The sequence below is a fragment of the Callithrix jacchus genome, chromosome 11 (genome assembly GCF_049354715.1).
Source record: "Callithrix jacchus isolate 240 chromosome 11, calJac240_pri, whole genome shotgun sequence".
NCBI classification, from domain to species: Eukaryota; Metazoa; Chordata; class Mammalia; order Primates; family Cebidae; genus Callithrix; species Callithrix jacchus.
The window spans coordinates 5,139,284-5,164,784 of NC_133512.1; the positions used below are offsets into that span (position 1 = coordinate 5,139,284).

Sequence of the window (25,501 nt, forward strand, 5' to 3'; positions counted from 1 at the left end):
TTCAATGCTGTGTTGAATAGAAGTAGTTAAAACAGGCATCTGTCTTGTTCCATATCTTAGAGGAAAAGCCTTTAATCCTTCCCCGGGCAGTGTAATGTTAGAAGGGTTTTTTCATATATGGACTTTGTTCTGTTGTATACCTTCCTCCTATTCCTAGTTTTTGAGTAATTTTATTTACACTTAGTGTTTAAAGTGGAAAACACATTGCAGAGTAGTATGTATGGTATGATCATAAAACAAGATGATTTATAAATATCACACCTGGGGGAAAACTGGAAAAACAAACAATAACTTGGTAATGTTACTGTCCCATTTCTCTCTCAGTGGGGGAAAAGTTAACACATTTATGCCTAGCGTTCCATTCTTGGAATGCTAAGCTTGTGGGAGTTACTTATATCCCATTTGACCTTCCTGCTCAAGGTCATTGCCATGGTCTGAATTTTCACACACAAAAAATTTGCAACCTCTGGCATAAATGGGTTAAGAGAGGTGTTTAGGGAAAGGTGTTTCTGTACATTTTTAGGTTTGAATATTTTCAAACAAATATATATTTTTGCAATCAGAAGAAAAGATACATAAGATTCCTTAACTAGAATATTATAGGTTCTTATATATATTAATATGGTCTTTCTTAAACATTTTTAGGTTCCACTGAATTCGAAATGACGAAATCTAGCCCTTTGAAAATAACATTGTTTTTAGAAGAGGACAGATCCTTAAAAGTAACATCAGACCCAAAGGTTGAGCAGCAAATTGGTTGGTTTTTATTCTGTATTTATGATTAACTTTGTACATACTATAGGAAATAATATATTGATAGAAGCACATATGCAAATTTGGAGTGTCTTATGATTTTATAATACTCTCTTTTTAAAAATCAGAATATACTCTAGCTTCTACCAAGATGTCGTACTGTGAACAGTTACTGCTAACTCACAGGCACCTGTGAAAGTGTGGTTAAGACTCTCATCAATAACTTCCACAGGGATAAGAAAGGTGCTGCCCTCCCATACTCTGTACTGGGAGAGGAGTGTTTCAGGGAAAATCTGTCTGGGACTGTGTTTTCCACTGTTCTTGTACCACCACAATAATTATCAACATAGAAGACTTATGTGACCAGTTCAATTCAATTCAATTCTGACACTAGCTATGTGGAGATAGTGTCATATCCCACAGGCTGGGGACTCAGTCCCCAAGACTGCCCCCTCTCCTTCAGATACCAGTTTCAAGTCCAGACCTCTCAAACTTCTAACCGACCAGCTTCAAGTTGAGCTTCTGTGATCCCCCCTCTTTAGCTTTGATTAATTGCCTCACAGAACTCTGGGAAATACTTATGTTTACTGCTTTATTATAACGGATATGGGTGAGGTATAGGGAAAGCGGCATAGAGCTTCCATTGCCTTCCCTGGGGCACCACCCTCTAGGAAACTCCATTTGTTTAGTTATCCTGAAGCTCCCCGAATCCAGTTCTCTTGGGTTGCAGTGGAAGCTTCTAGTAGTTAGCATTCCCTCCCCTGGGGATAAGGCTGGATCCTCTTTAGGGGAGGGTCCTGAGAACCACAATCCAAAAGATGGGAGAAGATTCGTGTCCTACATTGGGGCAGGTGAAAGGAGGCCAGGAGAGTTCTGTTTCCTGAGGCATAACATACCCAACATAGTAAGGAAAGACAGTAACTAGGGATATGGCAGTCATGAGCTAGGAACCGTGGACAAAATCTAGTGTATGTCATAATACAAGAGGTTTGCAGCCCCTGAAGCTTATTAGCAAACCCTGCCCTAAGTGACATAATATTTTCCTATTATTGACTGTTGTGTGAAAGGGTAGCTTTCAACAATAGAAAAAGTCATTTGAGAGAACACTTGTTGAAGTCTGAAGCCTTTGGCTGTTATTCTGCATTTAAGTTCTTAATGCTCCCACTTAAACCCAAGGCATTGAATCCGTTTTGATAGACCCAGTAATCATTCCTTAGAAAGTGTTCTTGAAACTGAAGGTTATCTTGGTTTCATTTATTAGCATATTTTCTTATTTTTCTTTTTAGGAGGTTCTTTTTTAAAGGCATTTTTTCTATTAAGAATATGAATATTAAATTTGTTATGCCTTTAATTCTGAAATGTCTGAGTCACAGTCTCCACCTATTGAAATATTTTTCAGAAGTGATACGTGAAATTGAGATGAGTGTGGATAATGATGATGATATCAATAGTTCAAAAGTGATTAATGACCTCTTCAGTGATGTCCTGGAGGAAGGTGAACTAGAAGTGGAGAAGAGCCAGGAGGAGATGGATGAGGCATTAGCAGAAAGCAGGGAAGAACAGGAGGATGCCCTGAATATCTCCTCGATGTCTTTACTTGCACCATTGGCACAAACAGTTGGTGCGGTAAGTCCAGAGGTAACAAAAGGCTAAGTAAACAGGCCCAGGGCAGAAGTCAGCTCGGTAGCATTCCCATCTCCCTTTCTCTCATTGACACATGGGCATTTGGCACTCTGTAGCCGGGGGTTTTGTATACCTGTTGTCAATTCACTTAAAAGAAAGCCTAAGTGGTTTCCTTTTGACCTTAGATAAAATCCCAAATAGTAACATGGCTTAGGAGGCTGGACATTTGGGCTCAGGCTTCAGCTCTGCCATTTACTGTTTATTGCTCAGGTCATTTAACCTCTGTATGCCACCATTTCCTCTTCTGTTAAATGAGGTTAGTAACACCCACGTCGTGGAGTCAACGTGAACATTCATCTATGAGTGTATCGGTACTTAGCTCCAAACACATGTAACTCACATTTATTTACAGCTAACTACTGTTATTAGCTTTCATCTCAGTCGAGTAACTGCAGCTCTGGGGATTTAGTCAACTAGAAATTTTTTTTAAAGTATAACTTTCAGCTGTCTTTGTAGTTTCATTTATTCTTTTATGTGTTAGGAACTTATTTTAGTTTGCTTTGTTTTTTGATGAATCAATCAACTTATTGGATTTTTTTCTTAATGGAGAATTCATTTATTTTCACAGAATAAAATGAATTATCATTTAGGATCAATGTTAACTATCCGTAAAATCCACTCATATCTGATGTGCTTTCCCACAGAGTTTAATGTCCACACCTAGATTGGAATTGAAAGACACCAGCAGAAGTGATGAAAGTCCAAAACCAGGAAAATTCCAAAGAACTCGTGTCCCTCGAGCTGAATCTGGTGATAGCCTTGGTTCTGAAGATCGCGATCTTCTCTACAGGTAAGAACGTTTCTGGAAGGCATACACTCACTGGCATGGTTTAGAGTGACAGAAGTTGTGTTATAATTTGTAATTACAACGGTATTAATAACTCATCTGTATAAAAGTTTAGAATAACTTCTGTTAGCCCCTCTTTCACCAAATGGGACTTCCATTCTGTTGTGAAATGTTCTGCTGATATGTTCAATGTTAGTGTCGAATTCTGCTGATGTGTTCAGTAAAGGAGAGTGCTCAGCGTGTTGCTGGATTTCTAATAGAGTATAACTTACCTCCTGAAGCATCGACGCATATAGATCTCAAAGATTCAAAGAAACAGAACGTCCATCAGTAAAGCAGGTGATTGTTCGGAAGGAAGACACTACAAAAGCGGCCGAAGGAAATCACGCCTTTCCTTGTCAAGTCAATATCAAACAGAAAATGCAGGTATGCGCTTCTGTGTAAAGGAGATTTGGAAGGTTTTCTTGCTCTAGACTGTGAGCTCTGTGGGGACAAAGGCCCAGCCTTACTCCTCTCTGACCCCTGAGTGGCCAGAATAGTGTCTGATGCATAGAAGCTCAGTAAATCCTATTTGAATTCAGTTTATTTTCAGAAATGGACTCTTTTTGAAAAGTTGGAAACTTGTTTGCTATCGCTGAAATACTTATTTTTTAGACAGCTTTTTCATACATATCCTTAGAGTATAACTATTAGTTGGATAATGATGTAGTGTGAAATTTGTTATGCTCTTCAAGGTTCTTTCCTGCTAAGGAAGCATTTTTTTTTTTTTTTTGAGATGGCATTTTGCTCTTTGTTGCCCAGACTGGATTGTAGTGGCACAATCTCAGCTCACTGCAACCTCTGCCTCCCAGGTTCAAGTGATTCTCCTGCCTCAGCCTTCCATGTGGCTGGGACTACAGGCATGCGCCACCACGCCTGGCTAATTTTTGTATTTTCAGTAGAGACAAGCTAGTCTTAAACTCCTGACCTCAGGTGATCCACCCACCTCGGCCTCCCAAAGTGCTGGGATTACAGGCGTGAGCCACCATACCCAGCTTTTAAAAAAATGTTAATTATAAAAAAAAATAGAGATGGAGTCTCATTATGTTTTCCAGGCTGATCTTGAACTCCTGGGCTCAATTGATTCTCTTGTCCTGGCCTCCCAAAGTGCTGGGATTACAGGTGTGAGCCACCATGCCTGGCCTAAGGAAGCATATTAAAAAAACAATGTAATTGTAATTGAAATAAAATGAATCAGATACTTTCTAAATTTCTACTTTGTTGGACATTACCCCAATTTTCACTTTAATAAGTATGAATTGGAAGTTTTTTCATAAGGCATAATATTCATAGCTTAATTGTTATGACATGTTAAATGTTTTTGGTGCATAGTCTAGAAACTTGAGCAGTGACCTAACATTTTGACTTTACCATCTAGAAATTCTTGAAACTATCCAATCAAGTTAGAATTAAAGTTTAAACTGAAAATGATGATTTAAAATGTGTATATTTTTCCTCCTCTCATTGGTTGTACTAGGAACTAAATAACGAAATAAATATGCAGCAGACAGTGATCTATCAAGCTAGCCAGGCTCTTAACTGCTGTGTTGATGAAGAGCATGGAAAGGGGTCCCTGGAAGAAGCTGAAGCAGAAAGACTTCTTCTAATCGCAAGTACGTGCGCTGTACCTGAAAATGTTCTGACGAATTTCTAACCAGGGAAAACTCATTTTGATATCTAGAAATCTTTACGTTTAGAGAAAGGGCTTTTCCTAATTATCTGTTCCAGCTGATCTATTTTTTGTTCTTGTTTTTATAAGTTTGTAAAAACTCTATGTAAAACAAATTGTAGTTTGCATGAAAGGTAAAAGCAATTGAAATGCATTTGAAGAAATGCAGTTGTGCAGACTGAATGGATGAATGAATGAATCTATATATGTATATATACACATGTACATATATATTCTCACTCTCTTCCCCTTCCCTTATCAATAAATAGTTAAAACAACTTCTGTGAATTTTACTGTGTATGTGTGGTGATGATGGGGCCTATTGGGGTGGACAGATGATGCCACACAAGAAAACCAGCTGAAGGTTATGTATTAAATTATAAGGACTTAGTGAATAAATGAGCAATCAAGGTTTTCCCCAACCACCTACCATCTGTTTTATAAAGATAGCGTTACTGATTTCATCTTGGCTGTTCCGTACAATTTCCACATCAGTACACTTTGGTGAATTTGCTCTCATTTAGAAACATTAACAATTTTAATATTTGGAATATTTCTTATTTTACATAGCTGAAAAGAGAACACTTTTGATTGATGAATTGAATAAATTGAAGAATGAAGGACCTCAGAGGAAGAATAAGGCTAGTCCAGTATCCCAGAGTGAATTTATCCCATCCAAAGGATCGGTTACTTTGTCAGAAATCCGCTTGCCTCTCAAAGCAGATTTTGTCTGCAGTACGGTTCAGAAACCAGGTACGGTGGTGATTTTTCTAGGTTGTGTGTTAAATTATGAACCTCACCTAGATTGGATTATACAGGATAGAAACACGTGAATCTTGCATAACAATGCAAAGTTTGTATCTTTGGCCTCTTGATCCTTTTATCAATAAAAAATGGGAAAACTTCAGATATTTATAGGGATACCAATCTAGGCAATAATGGACGTTGCTCTTACTGAAAGTTTTAATACAAAGTTTTATTAAATGTTGGATATGGTTTTAAAAATTTTTATAAAATAACATTTATGTGGAACATTCTTTTTGAGGGAAAGGAGGGCTAGACATAGGTGAGAAGTAAATTTCAGTATAGGGAAAGTAAATGGAGATTGTGAAAAGTTTGAGCATTTTTGTAGGAATAGGGTAACTTAGGTTCTAATTCTTGCTGTCATCTGATTTTGATGGGGTGTGGTCAGAAATCTATTCGTGATTTAGGAGGCGTCTTGAGGTATGTGGTTATTAATAACAAATAGTAAAGAAATAGTTTGTGTTTTTATTATCATTTATCGCTGAGTAACTTTTATAGAAATATGGTTTTTAATCTCAGTTTTGAAATAGCAAACCATGATTTATCCTTTTGAGGTATACACTATTGGTTAAGAATTAAGGGTCATTAGGTAAAATTCAGTCAGCAGAAATTGAGGAATGTGGAGTGAAATTATTTCAATTTGCGTAACGGGGAGAGACCTTGATGAGGCTTATTTCAGGATTATACTGCCTGCTTAAGTCTTATTTAACTTTTTGTATCTGGAAAGTTGATTTTAGTAATTTTTAAAATAAATTATATATACATCAGTTCAGTATTCCTTTTATTTCTTTGGTATTCCAGAATGTTGATTAGCTAAATCTGATTTTGCTTGTGCTTACAATGCAATGTGATTACTTCTTGCAGATGCAGCAAATTACTATTACTTAATTATACTAAAAGCGGGAGCTGAAAATATGGTAGCCACGCCATTAGCAAGCACTTCAAACTCTCTTAATGGTGATGCTCTGGCATTCACTACTACATTTGCTCTGTAAGTAAGTCAGGCTTTCGATGATTTGAATACATTTTTCTTTTTATAGAGTTGATGTAGCCTAAGCATTCAGATGACATTTATAATCTTTGAAATGCAGTATGCACATTCTTTTATATTGACAACCCATTTTTCAGTTTGTTGCTTTAACTCATGTGTTTCTGTCTTTTGTTGAGTATCATCTTTTTTCTATGTGACTATAGATGTTACATATTTGAAATACCTATATTAAACCTGGACCATAGATTTTGAACATATGCCTTAAATCTCATAATGTACTTAACATTCAGTCTTAATGAAAAGACATTTATGTTTAGTGAAACATTTATTTTTAAGTAAGAGTCAAAGTGCAGTTTGAAAAATAATTACTGCTTTTATAATTGAAGATTGTGAGTTGGAAGACACTGAGGAAAATACTTTGGACTTTATTATAGGAAAAAAATAGACTTCTTAACAATTTTTATTGTCTTTAGTTAAAGACATAGTGGATTCCTTTACTCTCAGAGTCTTGGAAGAGTATTTGTAGCATCATTTTTAATTATATGATTGAGGTTTTTCTATCAAGGTCTTATTTAATGCTTTGTTTTTCCAGGCAAGATGTATCCAATGACTTTGAAATAAATATTGAAGTTTACAGCTTGGTAAGCTGATAAAGCCTTCTAAAATAATCAGCAGTGTATTTTTTCTGAACCATATCAGATTATAAATTAATTATGCTTTGGGTTCGAGTATAGGTGCAAAAGAAAGATCCCGCAGGCCTTGATAAGAAGAAAAAAACATCCAAGTCTAAGGTGAGAATTAAACCCAGTAAAAATATTTTTGTCAGAAGCAATAGATGTCATCATACCAGTTTTATGTACAACTTTTAATGTTTATGCTGTTTTTGGATCAGTTTCACGTTCTAATTTGTAGTTACTATGTTACTTAGGTATGAATACTGAAAGTCGACTGTGAGTGATCATGATTCTCAATATAAGTTCCTGATACACTCAGGCCGGATAATTCTGTTTTCCCTACATTTACTTGATACCTCACTTTCATGACTGCTTAAAACTTGTCTCTTCTCCGTGAGTTCTCTAAACCAGTACTAAAGAATTCCGCGGTCACTTTGCAGGCGTAAGTTGCTCTCCAGCCTTCCCAGTCTTTGTCCTTTTCTTCTCTTCTTAAGCCATCATTTCAAAAACTTTTTTTTGTCAGCTCTAACAAAAAAGGACGAACAGTATAAGAAAGCCTTAATCAGGGACTCAAGTGTAATGTATTCATATTTAAGAATTAACTATTTTCTATTTGGGAATTTCTCAAGGTTGGATCATTTTACATTCTGAGTCATAATGTTTAATAAGAAACATATATAGTAAGCTATCTTTTCTTTTAGGCTATTACTCCAAAGCGACTCCTCACATCTATAACCACAGTAAGTGGAATTTTTAAGAAATTGAGCTTTCTTGAGAAATCTTTATCTTACACGTACAATTTTAAATTCGTTAACCATTTCTAAACTTTTTAGCACTATGAAAAATTTTAACATACACTAATGAGGGGGAAAATCCCTGTAATTTATTTAGGAAAAGTGTTTTCTGAAATGTAGTCCTTATTGTGTTAAAAGAGATTTTGTGATTCATATTTAAATCTTTGTATCAAATAAGGGAAATTACGTACATTTCTTCTTCACACCTTTTTTTTTTTTTTTAGAAAAGCAACATTCATTCTTCAGGTGAGTGTACCTTGAACTGTTTGAAACTTTAGAATAAGGTAAGGAACCTTAGTTCCTTATATATTTACATATGTGTAGACCATCTTGATTTATGAGTATTTGCCTTGATCTCCTTTGGAGTGCTATTTTCTATGTGGAGTTTCTTAGTAACCAGATTACTGGCCAGAATAGCTTGCGGTTTGTGCGCACTTTTGTCAGGTGCCGCCGTAGAGGTGCCGGTCGTCACGTCGTTCAGACCTAGCAGCAGGTAGCATTACTCTTTTAACTGTTGTTGTTCTATAGATGTGTTTTGTGCTATCCATACTGTAGAGTTTTACTTCTTTTAGCTTTCCTGATCATCACTGGCATTGTCTCATATCAGAAATGCCTCTTTCTAGTTCACTGGGAACTGGAATGCCTCTAAGCCAGGAAAGGCCTTCTTTAGAATGACTTTAGGCCTCCATTTTTCCAAAGGGAATTAGGATGGAACTGGTTTCCCTCCCTTCCTTCACGCTATTGGTCTCTTTCTTCTCTGTGGCACAAGAGAGTTACTAAGAAGACCTGTGCAGAGATAGTTTCTGCTGCTGATTTTGTCACCCTGCGTTTTAACTAGCACTGAAGTCTTTTCCATGTTTTTTATTGGGAAGTCGCTTTTTATGCATACATTTTTAGGTCTGTACCTTTAAAAATACATCCATCGCAATTATTAAGGAGTGCTTGTACCTCCCTTAAATTAATAGTTTTCTTTCTTTAGGAAATAAGCTGATTTTTTCTCCCCATATTTAAAGACGAAGGAAAATGAGGCGGTCTTTTTCCTCTGTGGCAGCTTAATTTTCTCCTACTGGGGTGGGGTGAGGAATTGTTACTTGTACTTAACAAAAATCATTCTGAACTAACCTTAATTTCTTCGTTCTTCACAGTCATGGCCAGTCCGGGAGGGCTCAACGCTGTGCGAACCAGCAACTTCACCCTTGTCGGATCTTACACGTTGTCATTGGCTTCAGTGGGAAATACCAAGTTTGCTCTGGACAAGGTAACCCTACTGTATTTGTAAGGGTGTAGTGTTACTTGTTTTTAATCTTAGAAAAATTAGCTCAATTGAAATGCCACAATGCTTTTAGGTATTTGGAATCTTTGAAAACACATGTTCTTAGAATCGCACATTTTTGCTAAGTATGAGTGTTTTTTGCTGATTTTTTTTTTTTTTTTTTTTTGTATTGGAAGTATTTCTCCCTTTTAATAGTTAGAACTTCAGTGAATGCTGGTTTATTCTGTTTCACTTCTGACTAAAGAAGAATTACTTCTTTCGTTTAGATGTTAAGTTTATAATTTTAAAACATAATATCTTACCTATTTGTAGTTCTGTGTTTTTTTTGAGACAGGGTCTCACTCTGTCATACAGGTTGGAGTGCAGTGGCCAGATGATAGTTCACTGCAGCCTGAACCTCGCGGGCTCCCACCTTAGCCTTCCGAGTAGCTGGGACAACAGGCGAGGGATACCATACCCCGCTACATTTTTCTGTTTTTTGTAGAGATGAGGTTTTGCCATGTTGGCTCGGCTGGTCTCGAACTCCTGGGCTCTGGCCATCTGTGGTGCTGGGATGATAGATGTGTGCCACCTTGCCCAGCCAGCCTGTTTGAACCTATGTTTCGAAATGAGCCATATTTTATGAATTGAGTTTTGACAAGATAGTGAAGTACTTCCGACTCTAAGGGTTTTCCTCCTCATGCTTCCCTTTCATGTTAGAAGCTTCAAAAATCAGACCTGTGTTAACATCACTATTGAGTGCTTTTTCACCGCAATGTGAAATCACTTCTAAATAGCTAACAAGACCATTTTAAGGAGTGAGAGAACTAGAGGCAAATTTTATTTCTTGAGTTGACTTCTATATAATACAGTGATAATTTATATTGTATGAGATTTCTGTAGTCAGAATATAGAGAAGTATAAAAATTAGGAGGCCTGGTTTCTAGTATTTGCCCTTACTTTTTCTAGTATTTGTGATTCACTTTTTTTTTTTTTGAGACGGAGTTTTGCTCTTTTTAGCCAGGCTGGAGTGCAATGGCGCGATCTCGGCTCACCGCAACCTCCGCCTCCTGGGTTCAAGCAATTCTCCTGCCTCAGCCTCCTGAGTAGCTGGGATTACAGGCATGCGCCACCATGCCCAGCTAATTTTTTGCATTTTTAGTAGAGATGGGGTTTCACCTTGTTGACCAGGATTGCCTCGATCTCTTGACCTCGTGATCCACCCGCCTCGGCCTCCCAAAGTGCTGGGATTATAGGCGTGATATATATATATATATTTTTTTTTAAGAGGAGCCTCGCTCTATTGCCCAGGCTGGAGGACAGTGGTGCAATCTCGGCTCACTGCAACCTCTGCCTCCCGGGTTCAAGTGATTCCCCTGCTTCAGCCTCCCTAGTAGCTGGGACTACAGGCGTGTGCCACCATGCCCAGTTAGTTTTTTGTATTTTAGTAGAGATGGAGTTTCACCATGTTGGCCAGGATGGTCTCTATCTCCTGACCTACTAATCTGCCCGCCTCAGCATCCCAAAGTGCTAGGATTACAGGCGTGAGCCACCATGCCTGGCTGATTTACTCTTTAACATAGCGTGAAGTCACCTTATTTCTCTAGGGTCTTGTTGTCTAGTACAGAATATGAGGTTAGCCTGAAACAATATAAAATTCTAGGAAATGCTTTCTTTGAGTTGATGGACAAAAAGCAGACTATATTTGAAGTTTTGATTATGTTAATGCATAAATGTATTTTAACAAGTTAATTTAAACTTTTTTTGTAACTTTTTATTTAGTGATTAACCAGTTGAGTGATCCTGGGTCTTTTTTTCTGTCTTTTATTTCGTCTGTTTTAGATAAATTATGATGTAAGAGAGCGAGAGCTACTGGGCTATTTGTTCCAGGAAAAGGTTGCATTATTTTCTTTGCTTGAAACTAATGAGCTTAAAAATCAATCCTTAATTTTTGATCTACATGTATTTGTTTTACTAACGACTCTATCTTTTCTGTTTGCTTTGAATAATTAAGGCCATTATGTACATTATTCTATAGTGAGACTCTTACAGATGGGCGTCTTTGTCTCCACTCTCATAATACTTTAAAGCCCTCTATGAAAGGTTTCTGTTTTTTGAATGCATGTTTGGTGTTGGGGTCTTTTCTTCTCTCTTATAGTTCATTAAAATCCTATATTCACTTCAGTATTGATTTTTCTGGGTACAATTAGAATACCAAATTAGTAACTATATTTAAAACTAAAAATTATTCAATAGTTTTGGCCTCCTGTGAACTGGAAGGGCTATTGGTGGTGTTTCAGATAAAAGCAGATTTTTTTTTTTTGAGACAGAGTCTTGCTCTTTCACCCAGACCAGAGTACAGTGGCGTGATCTCGGCTCACTGCACCCTCCGCCTGCCAGGTTCAAGTGATTCTCCTGCCTCAGCCTCCCAGGTAGCTGGGATTACAGGTACCTGCCACCACACCTCGCTAATTTTTGTATTTTTAGCAGAGGTGTGGTCTCACCATGTTGGCCAGGCTGGTCACGAACTCCTGACCTCAGGTGATCAGCCCGTCCTGGCCTCCCAAAGTGTTGGGATTACAGGCGTGAACCACCGTGCCTGGCCAAAAGTAGAAAATTGTTATGATCTTAATTGGCTAATAGGTATATTGCTATCTAGATGACCCTTTGCTTATTAATTTTGAAGTTATAATACATTGAACACTAAAATTATACTGAATATAATAATATATTTTGGAAGACTTTTTAAAGATTTTTTCTTTTTTTTTGAGATGGAGTCTCACTCTGTCACCCAGGCTGGAGTGCGATGGCATGATCTTGGCTCACTGCAGCCTTCGTCTCCCAGGTTCAAGCAATTCTCCTGACTCAGCTTCCTGAGTAGCTGGGATTACAGGTGCATGCCACCATGCCCAGATCATTTTTGTATTTTTAATAGAGGTGGGGTTTCACCATGTTACCCAGGCTCGTCTTGAACTCCCAACCTCAGGTGATCCGCCCACCTTGGTCACCCAAAGTACTAGGATTGCAGGAGGGAGCCACTGTGCCCAGCTAAAGAATTTTAATATTCTTATAAAGGTCAGTTACAAACTTTCTCTGGGTTAAAGAGATGCTACTTAATAAAATGCTGGATAGTATTCTTTATTTTATTTTAAAGTCTTAAAATTGGATTTGCAAATTAGATAACCGCAAGAATTGGGATTTTATGAACTGTATTTTTTACTCAGTATTGTCACATAGCCAATTTCTACATATGTAAGAGATTTCATTAATCTCTAAAATGAAAGCGATTTCAATGATATATCTTAAATATAGACTGTTCTTTTGAAAACTTTTTTGGCTGCCATTTTAAATCAAAATGTCACATTTACAAATTAAAATTATATTTCCATTCACTTAACTCCTTTGAATTTGTAAGTTAAATAGCCAACCACATGATTGAGTGCAAAATCAAACCACTCAATTTAATTTGCTCATAAGACTCTTTCTCAGTCAGCTACAGTACAATTTAGAAGTAAAATCCAGAACAAATTTTGTGCTTTTCTGAGTGAGGAGGGGAAGCAAATATTTGTTCCAATTGCTTGGGATTGATGTAGGAGAATATTTAAAATAGTTAAGTTTTAAATGGTCTTGAAGTTGGTGGGAAAAATTTAAGACCTTCTATACTCATGTAATAATCCTGTTTGATTGTCACTGAAAGAGTAGACATGTCTTTCCTGTCTTTTTTTTTTTTTTTTTGAGATGGAGTTTCGCTCTTGTTACCCAGGCTGGAGTGCAATGGCGCGATCTCGGCTCACCGCAACCTCCGCCTCCTGGGTTCAGGCAATTCTCCTGCCTCAGCCTCCTGAGTAGCTGGGATTACAGGCACGCGCCACCATGCCCAGCTAATTTTTTGTATTTTTAGTAGAGACGGGGTTTCACCATGTTGACCAGGATGGTCTCGATCTCTTGACCTCGTGATCCACTCGCCTTGGCCTCCCAAAGTGCTGGGTTTACAGGCATGAGCCACCGCGCCGGCCTGTCTTTCCTGTCTTATCAGATACTGTCAGTACAAGGGAGTCTTGGTTTATTTTACTGGTGCCTTGACCAGTAATACAACAATCGCAGGGCTTATCACCGAGGTCCTTTCAGAATGGAATTTCTGTTGAAGTTAATCCAGTTGGTTTGCTCTACAGATTTAGGACACCACTGTCAGTGGATTGCCATCTTATGTGAGGCTATTCAGATCTCAATTAAAGCCTGGCATCCTGGAATTTAAATATACAAATCTTAATGAGTCAGACTTTCAAACCCTTTCTTTGAGTAGGGAATCCAAAGCCATGATGGTTTTATTATACTATTATAGATAAAGGGAGAAGGATGTCCTGAAGTTCCTCTTCTGACTTAAAGCAACCTCATAGGTATTTATACCTTTTAGGAAATACAATGTCAGTAAATATTATTAGGGCAAACAATTTTGAAGTAAAACAACCAATTAGGAATATAGAGTTTTGGGACTGAAGAAAATGGTTAGGCATTCTGGTATGCCCTAAACTGTCCAGTTTATGCCTGTTGGCCCTGTGTCCTTAATGGTGTCCCTTTTGTCCTCAAAAATATCCCAGCATATAACACATTACACAGTCTCCCTGGTTATAGGTTATATTTTACAGCTCTTAACATAATCTTTGAAGTGTGGATATCTTAAAAGACTCCTTTGTTAAACAAAACAAAATAGTATCATACATTTTCACACAAGTCTCCCTCCACACTCAACTAGGGGGAGAGGTAGTAAACTTGACCTTTTTGTGAATATTTTCAATTCACTTCTTTATCAGGACGAGCTTCTCACCAAAAATATTGTCTCCTTTTCCTCAGCCATAGAGTAAGAGGGCACATTTTCTTCTCATGGTTCTAATTTTTGGTATCAGTAGCATTCTCTATGCTAAACAATGGAATTCTGTTAAATAGCATTGAGAGGAAAGAGCCTAAGGACTCTTAGTAAGGAAAAGCAGAAAGGGAATTTTTACAAAATAGAAAGATGAGGCGGATGATATTTTGATTCTACATTGTAGATCGGTTTCAAATTCGGACAGTTGGAGGTTCATCTCATGGAATTAGTCTATTGAAATTTTATACTTTTTGTCTTAGAATCCCCCCTTTAAAGTAATCTTTACAAGGTTAGAGGATCAAACTGTTAGAAACTAACTATAGCAGAAACTCCAATTTAGACCTAACTAAGATGAATCCAGTTGGGATCCATTCTTTTTCCCTGGGCAATAGGAATGACAGACAATTCCATTTTCCTTTCTATCTTGACTCAGAAGTCACTATTGCTTTAGATATTACCATTTTGTTCTTGATTTCAGGGACAAATCATTAATGGAAGCAATCCGGGCCTTCTTGTATAACCAAAAGATTAGCCGCTGGCATTTATCTTTTCCCTTCAAGGCTTGGGCATTAGAAGCTCTATAGATAAGGGAAGTTCTGATCATAAACCCGTTTGCATTTGCGCCAAACAGTAGAGTTAGCCTATCCCTTCTGCCTTAAATTCTGGTACTCACTTTACTTCCTTACTAATACATGTTTCTTGTGGCTTCCCTCCTCCACCCAGAATAGGGCACTTTTATCTGTGTTAAAAACTTGTTCAGGTTGGGCACTGTGGCTCACATCTACTATCCCAACACTTTGGGAGGCCAGAAGTGGGAGGATCGCTTGAAGCCAGGAGTTCAATACCAGCCTGAGTAACACAGATGATGAAAAAAGGTTTTCATCTTTTTGAAAGTGGTACGCACCTGTAGTGGTACACACCTGTAGCCCTAGCTACTCAGAAGGCTGAGGTGGGGGAATTGCTTGAGCCAGAAGTTCAGAAGTTCAAGGCTGCAGTGAGCTATCCAACCTGAGTGACAGAGTGAGACCTTGTTTTGGTAAAGAACAGCAAAAAACAAACTTGTTCAGGCAGGGATCCTTTTTCTTCACTGATTTTCTTGATGGTGTCTGGGAACTATCTCCTGTCATTTGGTAGAAGCTGCTTCTCCTTTCTATCTTTACATTTTTAAAGCCTCTTTCTAAATTATCAAACCATCCTTTGCTGATATTAAATTTTGCAGCTGAAGATCCTTCACCTTCTTTTAATCCTATATTAGAGTGTATAGGTATGCCTTTCTTATAGCAGTCCTGCACTCACATAAAAACTGTATTTTCAGTATAAGATCAAAAGATGTTTCACAAAAAGTGCATCTTTATATTTGTTTACATTGCTCTTGACTGAATGGCGCAATGTATAGTCTATATAAATAAAAGAAAACGTTTGCCAACTCCTGGTCTACGATTTTGTTATTTATTTTCTATTTGTTTCATCTGTTCTTTGCTGCTTTGTTTTTCCTTTCCTGTCTTCTGGATTAATTGTTTTGATAATCCTTTTTAATCTCCTCTTTTGGATTTTTTAGCTGTACTTAGCTGTTTGTTGTTTGCTTGTTTGTTTGTTTAGTAGTTGCTGTGAAATACTGTCTGCATCCTTACCTTATTACAGTCTGCTTTGAAATACTGTTACACTACTTCATGTACCTTACAATACGAACCTCACCACGGGATAGTTAATTTGCTCATCCCGATATTTCTTTGTTAATGCACTGTTACTTTTTCTTTGATCAGTTTTTTAAGAGATCGGGTCTTGCTATGTTTCCCAGGCTGGTGGTGAAGTCCTGGGCTCAAGCCATCCACCCACCTTGCCTCCCAAAGTGCTGGGGTTACAGGTGTGAGCCACTGTGCCCAGCCTCTTGGATCAATTTTGAAAAGAAATTTTAAGATATATTTTTATAAATTGGTCCTTATATTTACCATTTCTGGTGTTCTTCCTTCTTGTAGATTCGGAATTCCATCTAAGATCATTGTCCTGTCAAGAAGAACTGTCTTTATTATTTCTTGTTATATAGTCTGCTGGAAATGAAATCTCTAGATTTTGTTTGTCCAGAGATGTTTTGATATTGCCTTAATTTCTGAAGGATATTGTCACTGGGACTGCTAAGTTGACAGGTTTTTACCTTTACATTCTTTTAAAGACGTTAATTTATTGTTTATGGCTTTAATTGTTTCTAATAAGAAGCCAGCCAGCCATCATTCCTATCTTTTCTGCTTTTTTATTTTACATTTTTAGTGGTTTGATTTTAATGTGCCTAAGTGTAGTTTTCTTGGTATTTACCCTGTTGGGTTTCACTGAGCTTTATGGATCTGTGGCTAGTTGTTTTGAAGTTTTAGCAAATACTCAGCCATTGTCTGTTACAGTTATTTCTTCTGCCCTGGTCTCTCCTTTCTGAAACTCCACTTAATGTAGACTATTGACTATTTTCCCACAGGTCTGTGACATTCTTTCTGGTTTTCATTTAATTCTCTTTTTCTTTGTGCTTCATTTTTGATGGTTTCTATTTATTAGTTCTTCAAGTTCACCTGTTATTTCCTGATGTGATCTGGTCTCTTGTGAAGCCTATCCAGTGAATTTTTAAATTCAGACAGTGTTTTAATTCTGAAATTTTTATCTGGATCGTGTGGTGTGCGTGTGTGTGTGTGTGTGTGTGTGTGTGTTCAATTTCTCTGCGGAAATTCTCCATCTTCTCACTTAATTTCCTCCGTCCTTTCCTCTAAATATTTTAGTGTTGTATAAATGGTTTTGTTTCCTAATTCTAACATTTAGGTCATCTGTCGGTCTGCTATTGACAGGATTTCTTTTTTCCACTTGAGAAGTTCCATGTTTTCCTACCTTTTTACATGTCTTGTAATGTTTTAATTGTAGTCTAGAGATTAGAAAAGAACAGTGGAGACTGAAATAGGTAATAACTTGTTCTTTTGTCTTTCAGACTGTATAGATTAGGGACTGCTCTCTTATGTAATCAGAAATTGAGCTGAAATTAGGCTCTGGAGAGATTTGCTTCAAATTGTGCTTTAAATGCTTTGAGAATGGTGCCAGGCCCTGCCTTTGAGCAGAACTTTGAGATCTAAGTACTGTCTGTCCACAAGATTTCTCTCTGCTTTTCAGACCTGTCTTCAACCAGCACTTACTCAGCACAATTCCTTTTGGGGAGAACTGGCGGGTAGGGAGAGCTAGTTCTGCCTCCGCTTCTTCAGATGCCAGGCTACCTCAGCCCGTGCTCTACCACGGAAGGCTCAACTGGTTTCCCTTTTTCCCTGCAGAATTTGTTGCTTATGGCAAACTTGCTTCTCTGCTAAGTCGCTAAGAATATTTTCTTACATGTTTAGGTTCCTCTCCTTTCAATACTTCTTTTTGGCCGGGTGCAGTGGCACATGCATGTAATCCCAGCACTTTGGGAGGCCAAGGCAGGTGGATCATTTGAGGTCAAGAGTTCAAGACCTGCCTGGCCAACATGGTGAAACCCCATTTCTACTAAAAATACAAAAGTTAGCCAGGTGTGGTGGTGCATGCTTGTGATCCCAGGATTACAGGAGAGGCTGAGGCACGAGAATCACTGCATGACTGAAATTCTATACTCACTGAACTGTGGCTCCTCCTATCCCCTCCCTCAGTCCCTGGCAGCCACCACTCTAGTTCTGCTTCTGTGAGGTTGGCTGCTTTAAAGGTCTCATATGTTCTTCTCAGCCTTTTGGATAAGATCAAACCACACTGGTGTGTTTTTTTTTTGAGACAAGATCTTGGTCTGTTGCCCAGGCCAGAGTGCTGTGGCGTGATCATAGCTCACAGTAGCCTTGAACTTTTGGACTTGATGTGAAGTGGAATCGTGTAGTATTTGTCCTTCTCTGACTAGCTGATTTCATTTAGCACAACATCCTCAAAGTTTCTTTATGTTGTAGTGTATGACAGGATCTCCTTTTCTATGCTAAAAATATTTCATTGTATGTATGTACCACATGTTTTTGGTCTCTTCGTTTGTTGATGGGCTCTCAGATTATTCGCACCTCTTACCTCTTGTGAATAATGCTGCAGTGAGCGTGAGAGTGCAGACAGCACTTCCGGAACCCGGTTTCAGTCTTTTCGGTAAACGCCTGGGAGTGAGATTGCTGGGTTATGTGGTAGCTTTCCTCGCTTTGCTTTGAAGACAGTGGCTGTTGTTGTTGTTTGGAGATGGAGTCTCGCTTTGTTCTTTGGGCTGAAGTGCAATGGCACTACAACCTCTGCCTTCCCAGTTCAAACAATTCTCCTGCCTCAACCTCCTGAGTAGCTGGGATTGTAGGTGCATACCACCATGCCCGGCTAATTTTTATATTTTTATATAAATATTTATAAAATATATAAATATATTATATATTTTTAATTTTATATATATATAATTTTAATTTTATATATATATATAAAATAATTATAAAATATATATTAAAAATATATTAAAAATTTTTATGTAAATATTTATAAAAATATAAAAATTAGCCGGGCATGGTGGTATGCACCTGCAATACGGGGTTTCACTGTGTTGGCCAGGCTGGTCTCGAACTCCTGACCTCGTGATCTACCCTCCTTAGCCTCCCAAAGTGCTAGGATTACAGGCGTGAGCCACTGCGCCTGGTCCAGAGTTTTTTGTTGTTGTTGTTGTTGTTGTTGTTCTTGTCATCCAGGCTGGAGTGCAATGGCACGATCTTGGCTCACTGCAACCTCCGCCTCCTGGGTTCAAGCGATTCTCCTGCCTCAGCCTCCCGAGTAGCTGGGATTACAGGCATGTGCCACCATGTCCGGCTAATTTTAGTAGTTTTAGTAGAGACAGGGTTTCACCATGTTGGCTAGGCTGGTCTTGAACTCCTGACCTCAGGCGATCCACCTGCCTCAGCCTCTCAAAGTGCTGGGATTACAGGCATGAGCTACCATGCCCGGCCTTTCTAGGAGTTTTATAATTTTAGATCTCATACTTAGGATATTATCCATTTGGGGTTAATTTGTATAAATGGCGTGAGGTTGGAAGTCCACCATCACTCTTGGTACATGTGAATATCTAATTTGCTCTGCACCATTTTTTGAAAAGGCTGCTCTTCCTCTTTAAATGGTGTTGGTATCCTTGTCAAATCAGTTGGCCATATGATGTATAGGTTTATGTCTGGACTCAGTTCCATTCCTTTTGTTGATATGTCTATTCTTATGCCAGTACCACACTGGGTGTTTTTGGTTTTGTTTTTTTGAGACAAGATCTTGGTCTGTTGCTCGGGCCAGAGTGCAGTGGCGTGATCATAGCTCACTGCAGCCTTGAACTTTTGGACTCGAGCGATCCTGCCTCAGCCTTCCAACTAGCTGGGACTACAGACATGTGCCACCACACCTGGCCAATTTTTTTTTATGTTTAATAGAGACAAGGTCATGCTATGTTATCCAGGCTGGTCTTGAGCTCCTGTGTTCAAGTGATCCCCCCTCCTTGACCTCCTAAAGTGCTGGGATTACAGGCATGAACCACCATGTCCAGCCAGCCCACACTGTTTTGATTACCAAAGCTTTGCACATTATGTTTTGAAATTGGGAAATATGATTCCTTCAACTTTGTTCTTCATTTTCAATATTGATTTGGTTGTTTGGGGTCTCTTGCAATTCCACATGAATTCAAGGACTAGCTTTTCCATTTCTGCAGTTTACTGTTCTTTATGGCTGGGTGGTGGTGTATGGTGTGAGTTTATAGGTTGGTTTATCCGGTTTCTCACGGAGTGTATTCTGTTGATGGAGAATAATAGATAAACACAAGTATTGTCTTCTGTTTTCCTTCTCACGTTAACTTGACACTTCGGGCTTTTGGTTTTGTCAAGCTTTACCTTGAATGAATTTATTCTTTAAAAGAATTTGTTGCTAAGGAACCAATGGCTTTTTGGCCATGCCTTTTATATTCCAACTTGAGAAAATGCTGTGTTTTCAAGTTGTAATATTATCTCTTTAAAATTTATGCAGAAAAATCACACTTTGAACCTCTTTTGCAAATAATTTACCTGTTTTCTTTGCAGGTCCCCTTTTTATCTTCTTTGGAAGGTCATATTTATTTAAAAATAAAATGTCAAGTGAATTCCAGCGTTGAAGAAAGAGGTTTTCTAGTAAGTAACATCACCTAGTCTTTAACTTTGTTTTTTCCATGTTGTGAAATATGGACTTGTTTCCCATAGGAATGAAATCCTTTGTGATTAAGTGATAAGTTGGTTCAGTAAAGATTTGTTCCATCTCCTTTATATGGCAATCACTGTGTGGCTGTTGGAATGTAAAAGGCCACAAAAAATAATTTCTCTACTCATGAGCTTTTAGTTTAGAAGGGAGAAATACAAATGAACAGACAGGTACAATATCGCACTATAATAGCAGAAAGCGGGGTGCATTGGGGTCAGTTGGTGGGACACCAGGTCTGGACTGTGGGTGGGGTGGGATAAAGGGGACTGCTGACAGAAGTCATTTCTAATCTGCTAACTGAGTAAGTTAGCCAGGGAGAAAGGGCAAAGTGCTCCAGATACGGGGAGAACGTACAGTGGCTGGGAGGGCCCTTCTCTGCCACGCCTACCCAAAGGAAAGAAAGATGACACGTGCAGACAGTGGAAGGTGTTTCTGGATAGCTCGAGCTTGCAGTTTGAGTGCATGTGTGTGACTGGTGGGTGGGGAAAGAGGACAGCGACTTGGGAGGGAAGTGAGGCTGGGGAGATGGGGCAGGAGTTCAAGGGCCTTTTAAAGAATTTGGACTTTATCCTGGAGTCAGTGAGTTGCTCTTATGGGATTTTATGCAGAGGAAATTATCCAACTGGGGATTGAGAAAATCATTCTGACCGATGTGGAAAGCAGATTGGAGAATGACAACGCTGAAGAAGACTAGTCAGTTCCCACCGAGGTGGGAAATTTTAATGAGTTAAGTTTTACTTGATTTGAATTTTAGATGCCTGGAGACGTGTGAAAGTTCTGGGTTTGGAGCTCAAGACAGACATTTGGTAGAGGTAAAGAAGTGGATCTCTGCAGCATGGGGAAGCCCAGGGCAACTGGGGAAGCAGCGCCAACTCATTGGAGGAGTGCCAGCATTGAAGGGATGGATAGAAGGAGGGAAACCTTGGAGGAGACTGCAGGGAGGGAAACGGAGAATCTACCATCATGGTTGCCAGTAGAGGAGAGCATTGAAAGGAGGGAGTGGCTAAGTGAGATCAGGTTCTGTTAGGACTGTTGGACTTATTACCAGGTGATCATTCTGGTGTAGGTGAGAGCAGATGCCAGACTGCAAATGGGTCCAGAGTGAGTGGGAGATGAGGAATGAGTGCAGGAGCTTGGAAACTCTTGGAAACACTTTGGCAGTGAAGGAGTAAGGAGAGAAGAATGTTGTGCTTGCAGAGGCATGTAGGGTGAAAGGAGGATTTTGTCAACATTTTATTAAGATGGGAGAGATGTAAGCGCCTTTAAATATAGATGGGTAGCTTCTAACAGGGCCAACGAGATTGAAGATAGAGGCCATGGAGGACCTGAACTAGGGCTTATGGGGTAGTTCATAGAGCAGTCTTGAGAATGGGAAGAATTAAGCCCAAGCCACAGTTCACAGGATTTGTTTTATACAGAATTACAGCTTTCTCATTAACAGAGGAGGACAGTATGTGTATAGAATGCAAAGAAGATGGTGAGTATGGTATACGAGGTAGAGAAAATCAAGTTGCTTTGGGGTGTTCTCTGTGAAGCAAGAACTTGAATGACGCAAGGGATGTTACAAGTCAGTCTGTAACTGCTGTCAAAGGTACCGAAAGGAGAGCTGGAGAGTAAGGAAAGCCGGTGGCCTAAGTAACTAGCCGGCTTCCAAAGGATGGGAATTATTACTTAATAACAGGATTTTTTCCTTCCTTATTAGGTTTTGTCACATGTCAATCCAGCAGGTGGCACTAGATAGTCTTGGAAAAGCATGTAAAATTTCTGAGTTGAAGGCAGCGTTTGCCTAGTGATCTTTTATTTTCATGTAAACATTTTTATATTTAATGTAGCTGCCTCTAGCAATGGATAGGCTCTGTTAAGGTAGCTGGTTCATTTGCATTTAACATCTCACCTAGTTAATTTTTTAGCTGGGCTCTTAACTACCTTATTAGACCTCTTCAATATAGCCCATTCTTCTCACATCCACATTGACAGAAATGTAGTAAGAAAGAGCTCAGGACTCCCTGACTCAGTTTCAGTCCTCTGCCTAAACATTGCATTTTAACTGCCTCTGCCCCCTATAAAAAAATTAGAAGTAGCAATGGAGATGAAAGCTCCTTGGCTCAGCTTCCTTTCCTGATGTGCCAGGGCTGGCTGGGAGGAGGGAGACTCCGACCAGAGACTGGTAAGTGGTTCTGACAGGGTGCCGGCTAGCTCTGCCTCCACTGAGCCGCAGCAAGAGGCAGGTGCTCTGGATTGGCAGCCAAAAGGCTCCGGTTTTGCTGTCTGTGTGATGTCACTTAATTTCCTTGGCCTTCCGTTTCCTTAGCTATAGAAACAAAAAGGCTGTTCTTTTCTTATTCTGCTCCGATTATAGTCGGACGTCATAACAGCTGGTGTTAATCTTGTCTGTCAAAAGTTACCTTGTCTATTACCTTTATGATGTAAAAGGTGAACGTCAGCACAGGAGGGAGCTGGTGAGTCATTTGTATTAACTTACATGCTTGAGATTGAAGTTAGATTCCTTTCTTCTTTCGGGGGCCTTGAGCAGTGTTGCCTAGAAAAATGCTGCTTGGGGAGGAAAATGGAAGGATCAGGGGAGGAGGAAAAAGGTGAGGCAGGAGGGAATGTGGTTGGAGCAAGCTAATTAATCTGCCGTTTCAATCTAGCGTGGTAACATTTTCTCTCATACATCATGGCCAGAAATTAGACTCCTAATTCAAGCCACCTTTTGGGAAATTTACATAAAACAGTAAATTGAGAAGAGCGTATATCCAGCTGTCACAAAGTTAGAGTAAGGATTAGTTGAGATAATTTTAAAACACAGATATTCTTAGAATAGTCTCTCACAGCAACAGCCAAGTAATACTAGCTTATTAGTAGCTTCTGCACAATCAGACGAGTAAAGTTGTGATATGAAGGTAACCTGGAATCAAGTGCAAAGATGCCTTTGGGTCGCTGTGTCACAGGGCAGAGAGGGCAGCACAGCAGCCGCTGACTGCTTTCACAGCCTTTGAACAGAGGCGCTTCTGCTTGCTTAGCATCTGTGGCTGTTTCTGTGCCTAGCAGCTGAACTGAGTGGCTGTGGCAGGGACCTTACGGCCCAAAGTCTAAAATATTTCCTCTCCGGCCCTTATAGAAAAGGGTTCCCTGATCTGCAGCATTGTTACGTTTTTACCTTGCTTTGTTCTTTAACAGAGAAGTTCCCAGATGAATGGTGGTTTTTTTTTTTAAATGAAAAGTGAGGGCTTCTATATAGTTTAGGGATCTGTTATGACTATAGCTAAACAATAGTAGCTGAAAAACTCTTAGCCTCTACTTTCAATGTCTAAGTGGGACAAAACTAGACGTTGTAGTTGCCTCTTCTGGAGTCCTGTCTCTAGCCAACACTACTGCCCTTAGAATATAACTAGCATTCCTAGGGACGAACGCCAGACTGCAGGGAAGCATCACTCCAAGCGGGTCTCACGGCCCAGCAGTGGACTTGGAGTTGCGATGTTTATCACGGTTATGGACCAAGGCCTGTGATCACAAGCTGACTCTTTTCTATTCCCGTTAGAAAACTTGATCTGAATAAACATTAAATCCCAGTCTTGCATCTTAAGATAGGTTTTACTTAATATGTTACCATTAATTTTTTAAAATAAGTATGGTGTGATAATTTCACATTAATTCTCCAACACTAGAGGCATTTCCCTTATGGAGCATTTGGTTAGGGACACTACACTTTTTTAAAGTCTAAAATTAGGTAGATGTATTTAATTTAGGGTTGATATCTGAACGTTCTTAAATGCTTGTAGATGATGTTGAAGTGAATTTCTCATATGAATAATCAGTGATTTTCATTACTAAGGTAAAAGACATGAAATCATACAAATAGATTTTGAGATATGAAATATGTCAACATACTGCAGTTAACATACAGAATCAGTATTTCATTGTTAGGATATTTTCCTCGACTTTCTAACGCCAGCATTTCAATTGACTTTTCCAGACCATATTTGAAGATGTTAGTGGTTTTGGCGCCTGGCATCGAAGATGGTGTGTTCTTTCTGGAAACTGTGTGTCTTATTGGACTTATCCGGATGATGAGAAACGAAAGGTAATTTAAATTGTACTGGTTAGTGGGGAGAGCCCTGATTGACTTTCATGTAGTCCATCTTTAAGTGTTAAAGATTCTTTAAATGTTAGAGAATGTAGTCAATCTTTAAATGTTAAAGGTTAAATGTCTTTAAACATTATACAGATAATAGCACACTGTATGTATTATTCTGCAACTTGCCTTTTTTGGGTCAGTACGGTTTGTGAGATTTGTCTGGGGTGGTATGTGTAGCTCTGTTTTGTCCTCTTTTCTCTGTATGGTATTCTGTTGTAGGAACACATTATAATTTGTCCATTCTCCTGTTGAGAGACCCTTAAGATCATTTCTGAATTGTTGTATACAGACGGTGCTGCTGTGATTCACTTTCTTCTCGTTTTCTTTTGGTTTGTACCTTTTGCGGGAAGACTTAGTTTCTTGTACACATGGATGAGAGTTCTTTTTTGAATGTGATCTAGCAGCAGAATTGCTGGGTTGTAGGGTTTGCACATCTACAACTTCATTTTGTCAAATTAGTCGCAAAAGTGGTTGTACGATTTTCCATTCCCACCAGGGATATTTGGGAGTTCTCAGTTTTTCGTATTCCCACCAACACTTCATATGTCAGCCTTTTAAACTTCCATCAGTAAGATAGATGTGAAATGTTCTCTCATTTAAAAAAAAATTATATATTCTTGATTACTAGACTAAGTATCTTTTCTGAGCGTAAGAGTGTATGGCCATTTTTATTTTCTCTCCTATGAACTGATCGTCTGTATTATCCAGTTTAATATTGGCACATTACAGTTATATTTCCCTAGTCTCAGGCTTCACATATCCTTTATCTTTATAGTGTCTTCTCATGCACAGACTTGTCTAATGTTAAGGTAATCAGACCTGTCAGTCTATTGCTTTATACTTTTTAGG

At 38.8% G+C, this 25,501-nt stretch overlaps 1 protein-coding gene across 8 annotated transcripts in view; it reads left to right on the top strand.

Moving 5' to 3' along the window:
* ANLN (anillin, actin binding protein) overlaps positions 1-25,501 on the top strand; it is a 78,087-nt gene that overhangs the window by 45,403 nt on the left and 7,183 nt on the right. For 3 of the 8 annotated variants that reach the window (XM_035253167.3, XM_035253165.3, XM_078342206.1), the window contains exons 9-23: positions 646-756; positions 2,153-2,379; positions 3,081-3,226; positions 3,505-3,649; positions 4,740-4,875; positions 5,502-5,684; positions 6,600-6,726; positions 7,319-7,367; positions 7,461-7,517; positions 8,102-8,140; positions 8,419-8,440; positions 9,340-9,452; positions 11,289-11,342; positions 20,361-20,447; positions 24,491-24,598. In XM_035253167.3, the coding sequence (XP_035109058.2) occupies positions 646-756; positions 2,153-2,379; positions 3,081-3,226; positions 3,505-3,649; positions 4,740-4,875; positions 5,502-5,684; positions 6,600-6,726; positions 7,319-7,367; positions 7,461-7,517; positions 8,102-8,140; positions 8,419-8,440; positions 9,340-9,452; positions 11,289-11,342; positions 20,361-20,447; positions 24,491-24,598 (1,604 nt within the window). The remainder of the gene's footprint in view (positions 1-645; positions 757-2,152; positions 2,380-3,080; positions 3,227-3,504; positions 3,650-4,739; positions 4,876-5,501; positions 5,685-6,599; positions 6,727-7,318; positions 7,368-7,460; positions 7,518-8,101; positions 8,141-8,418; positions 8,441-9,339; positions 9,453-11,288; positions 11,343-20,360; positions 20,448-24,490; positions 24,599-25,501) is intronic. The other 5 variants (XM_078342209.1, XM_009002042.5, XM_078342208.1 and 2 more) reach the window with 3 other exon arrangements.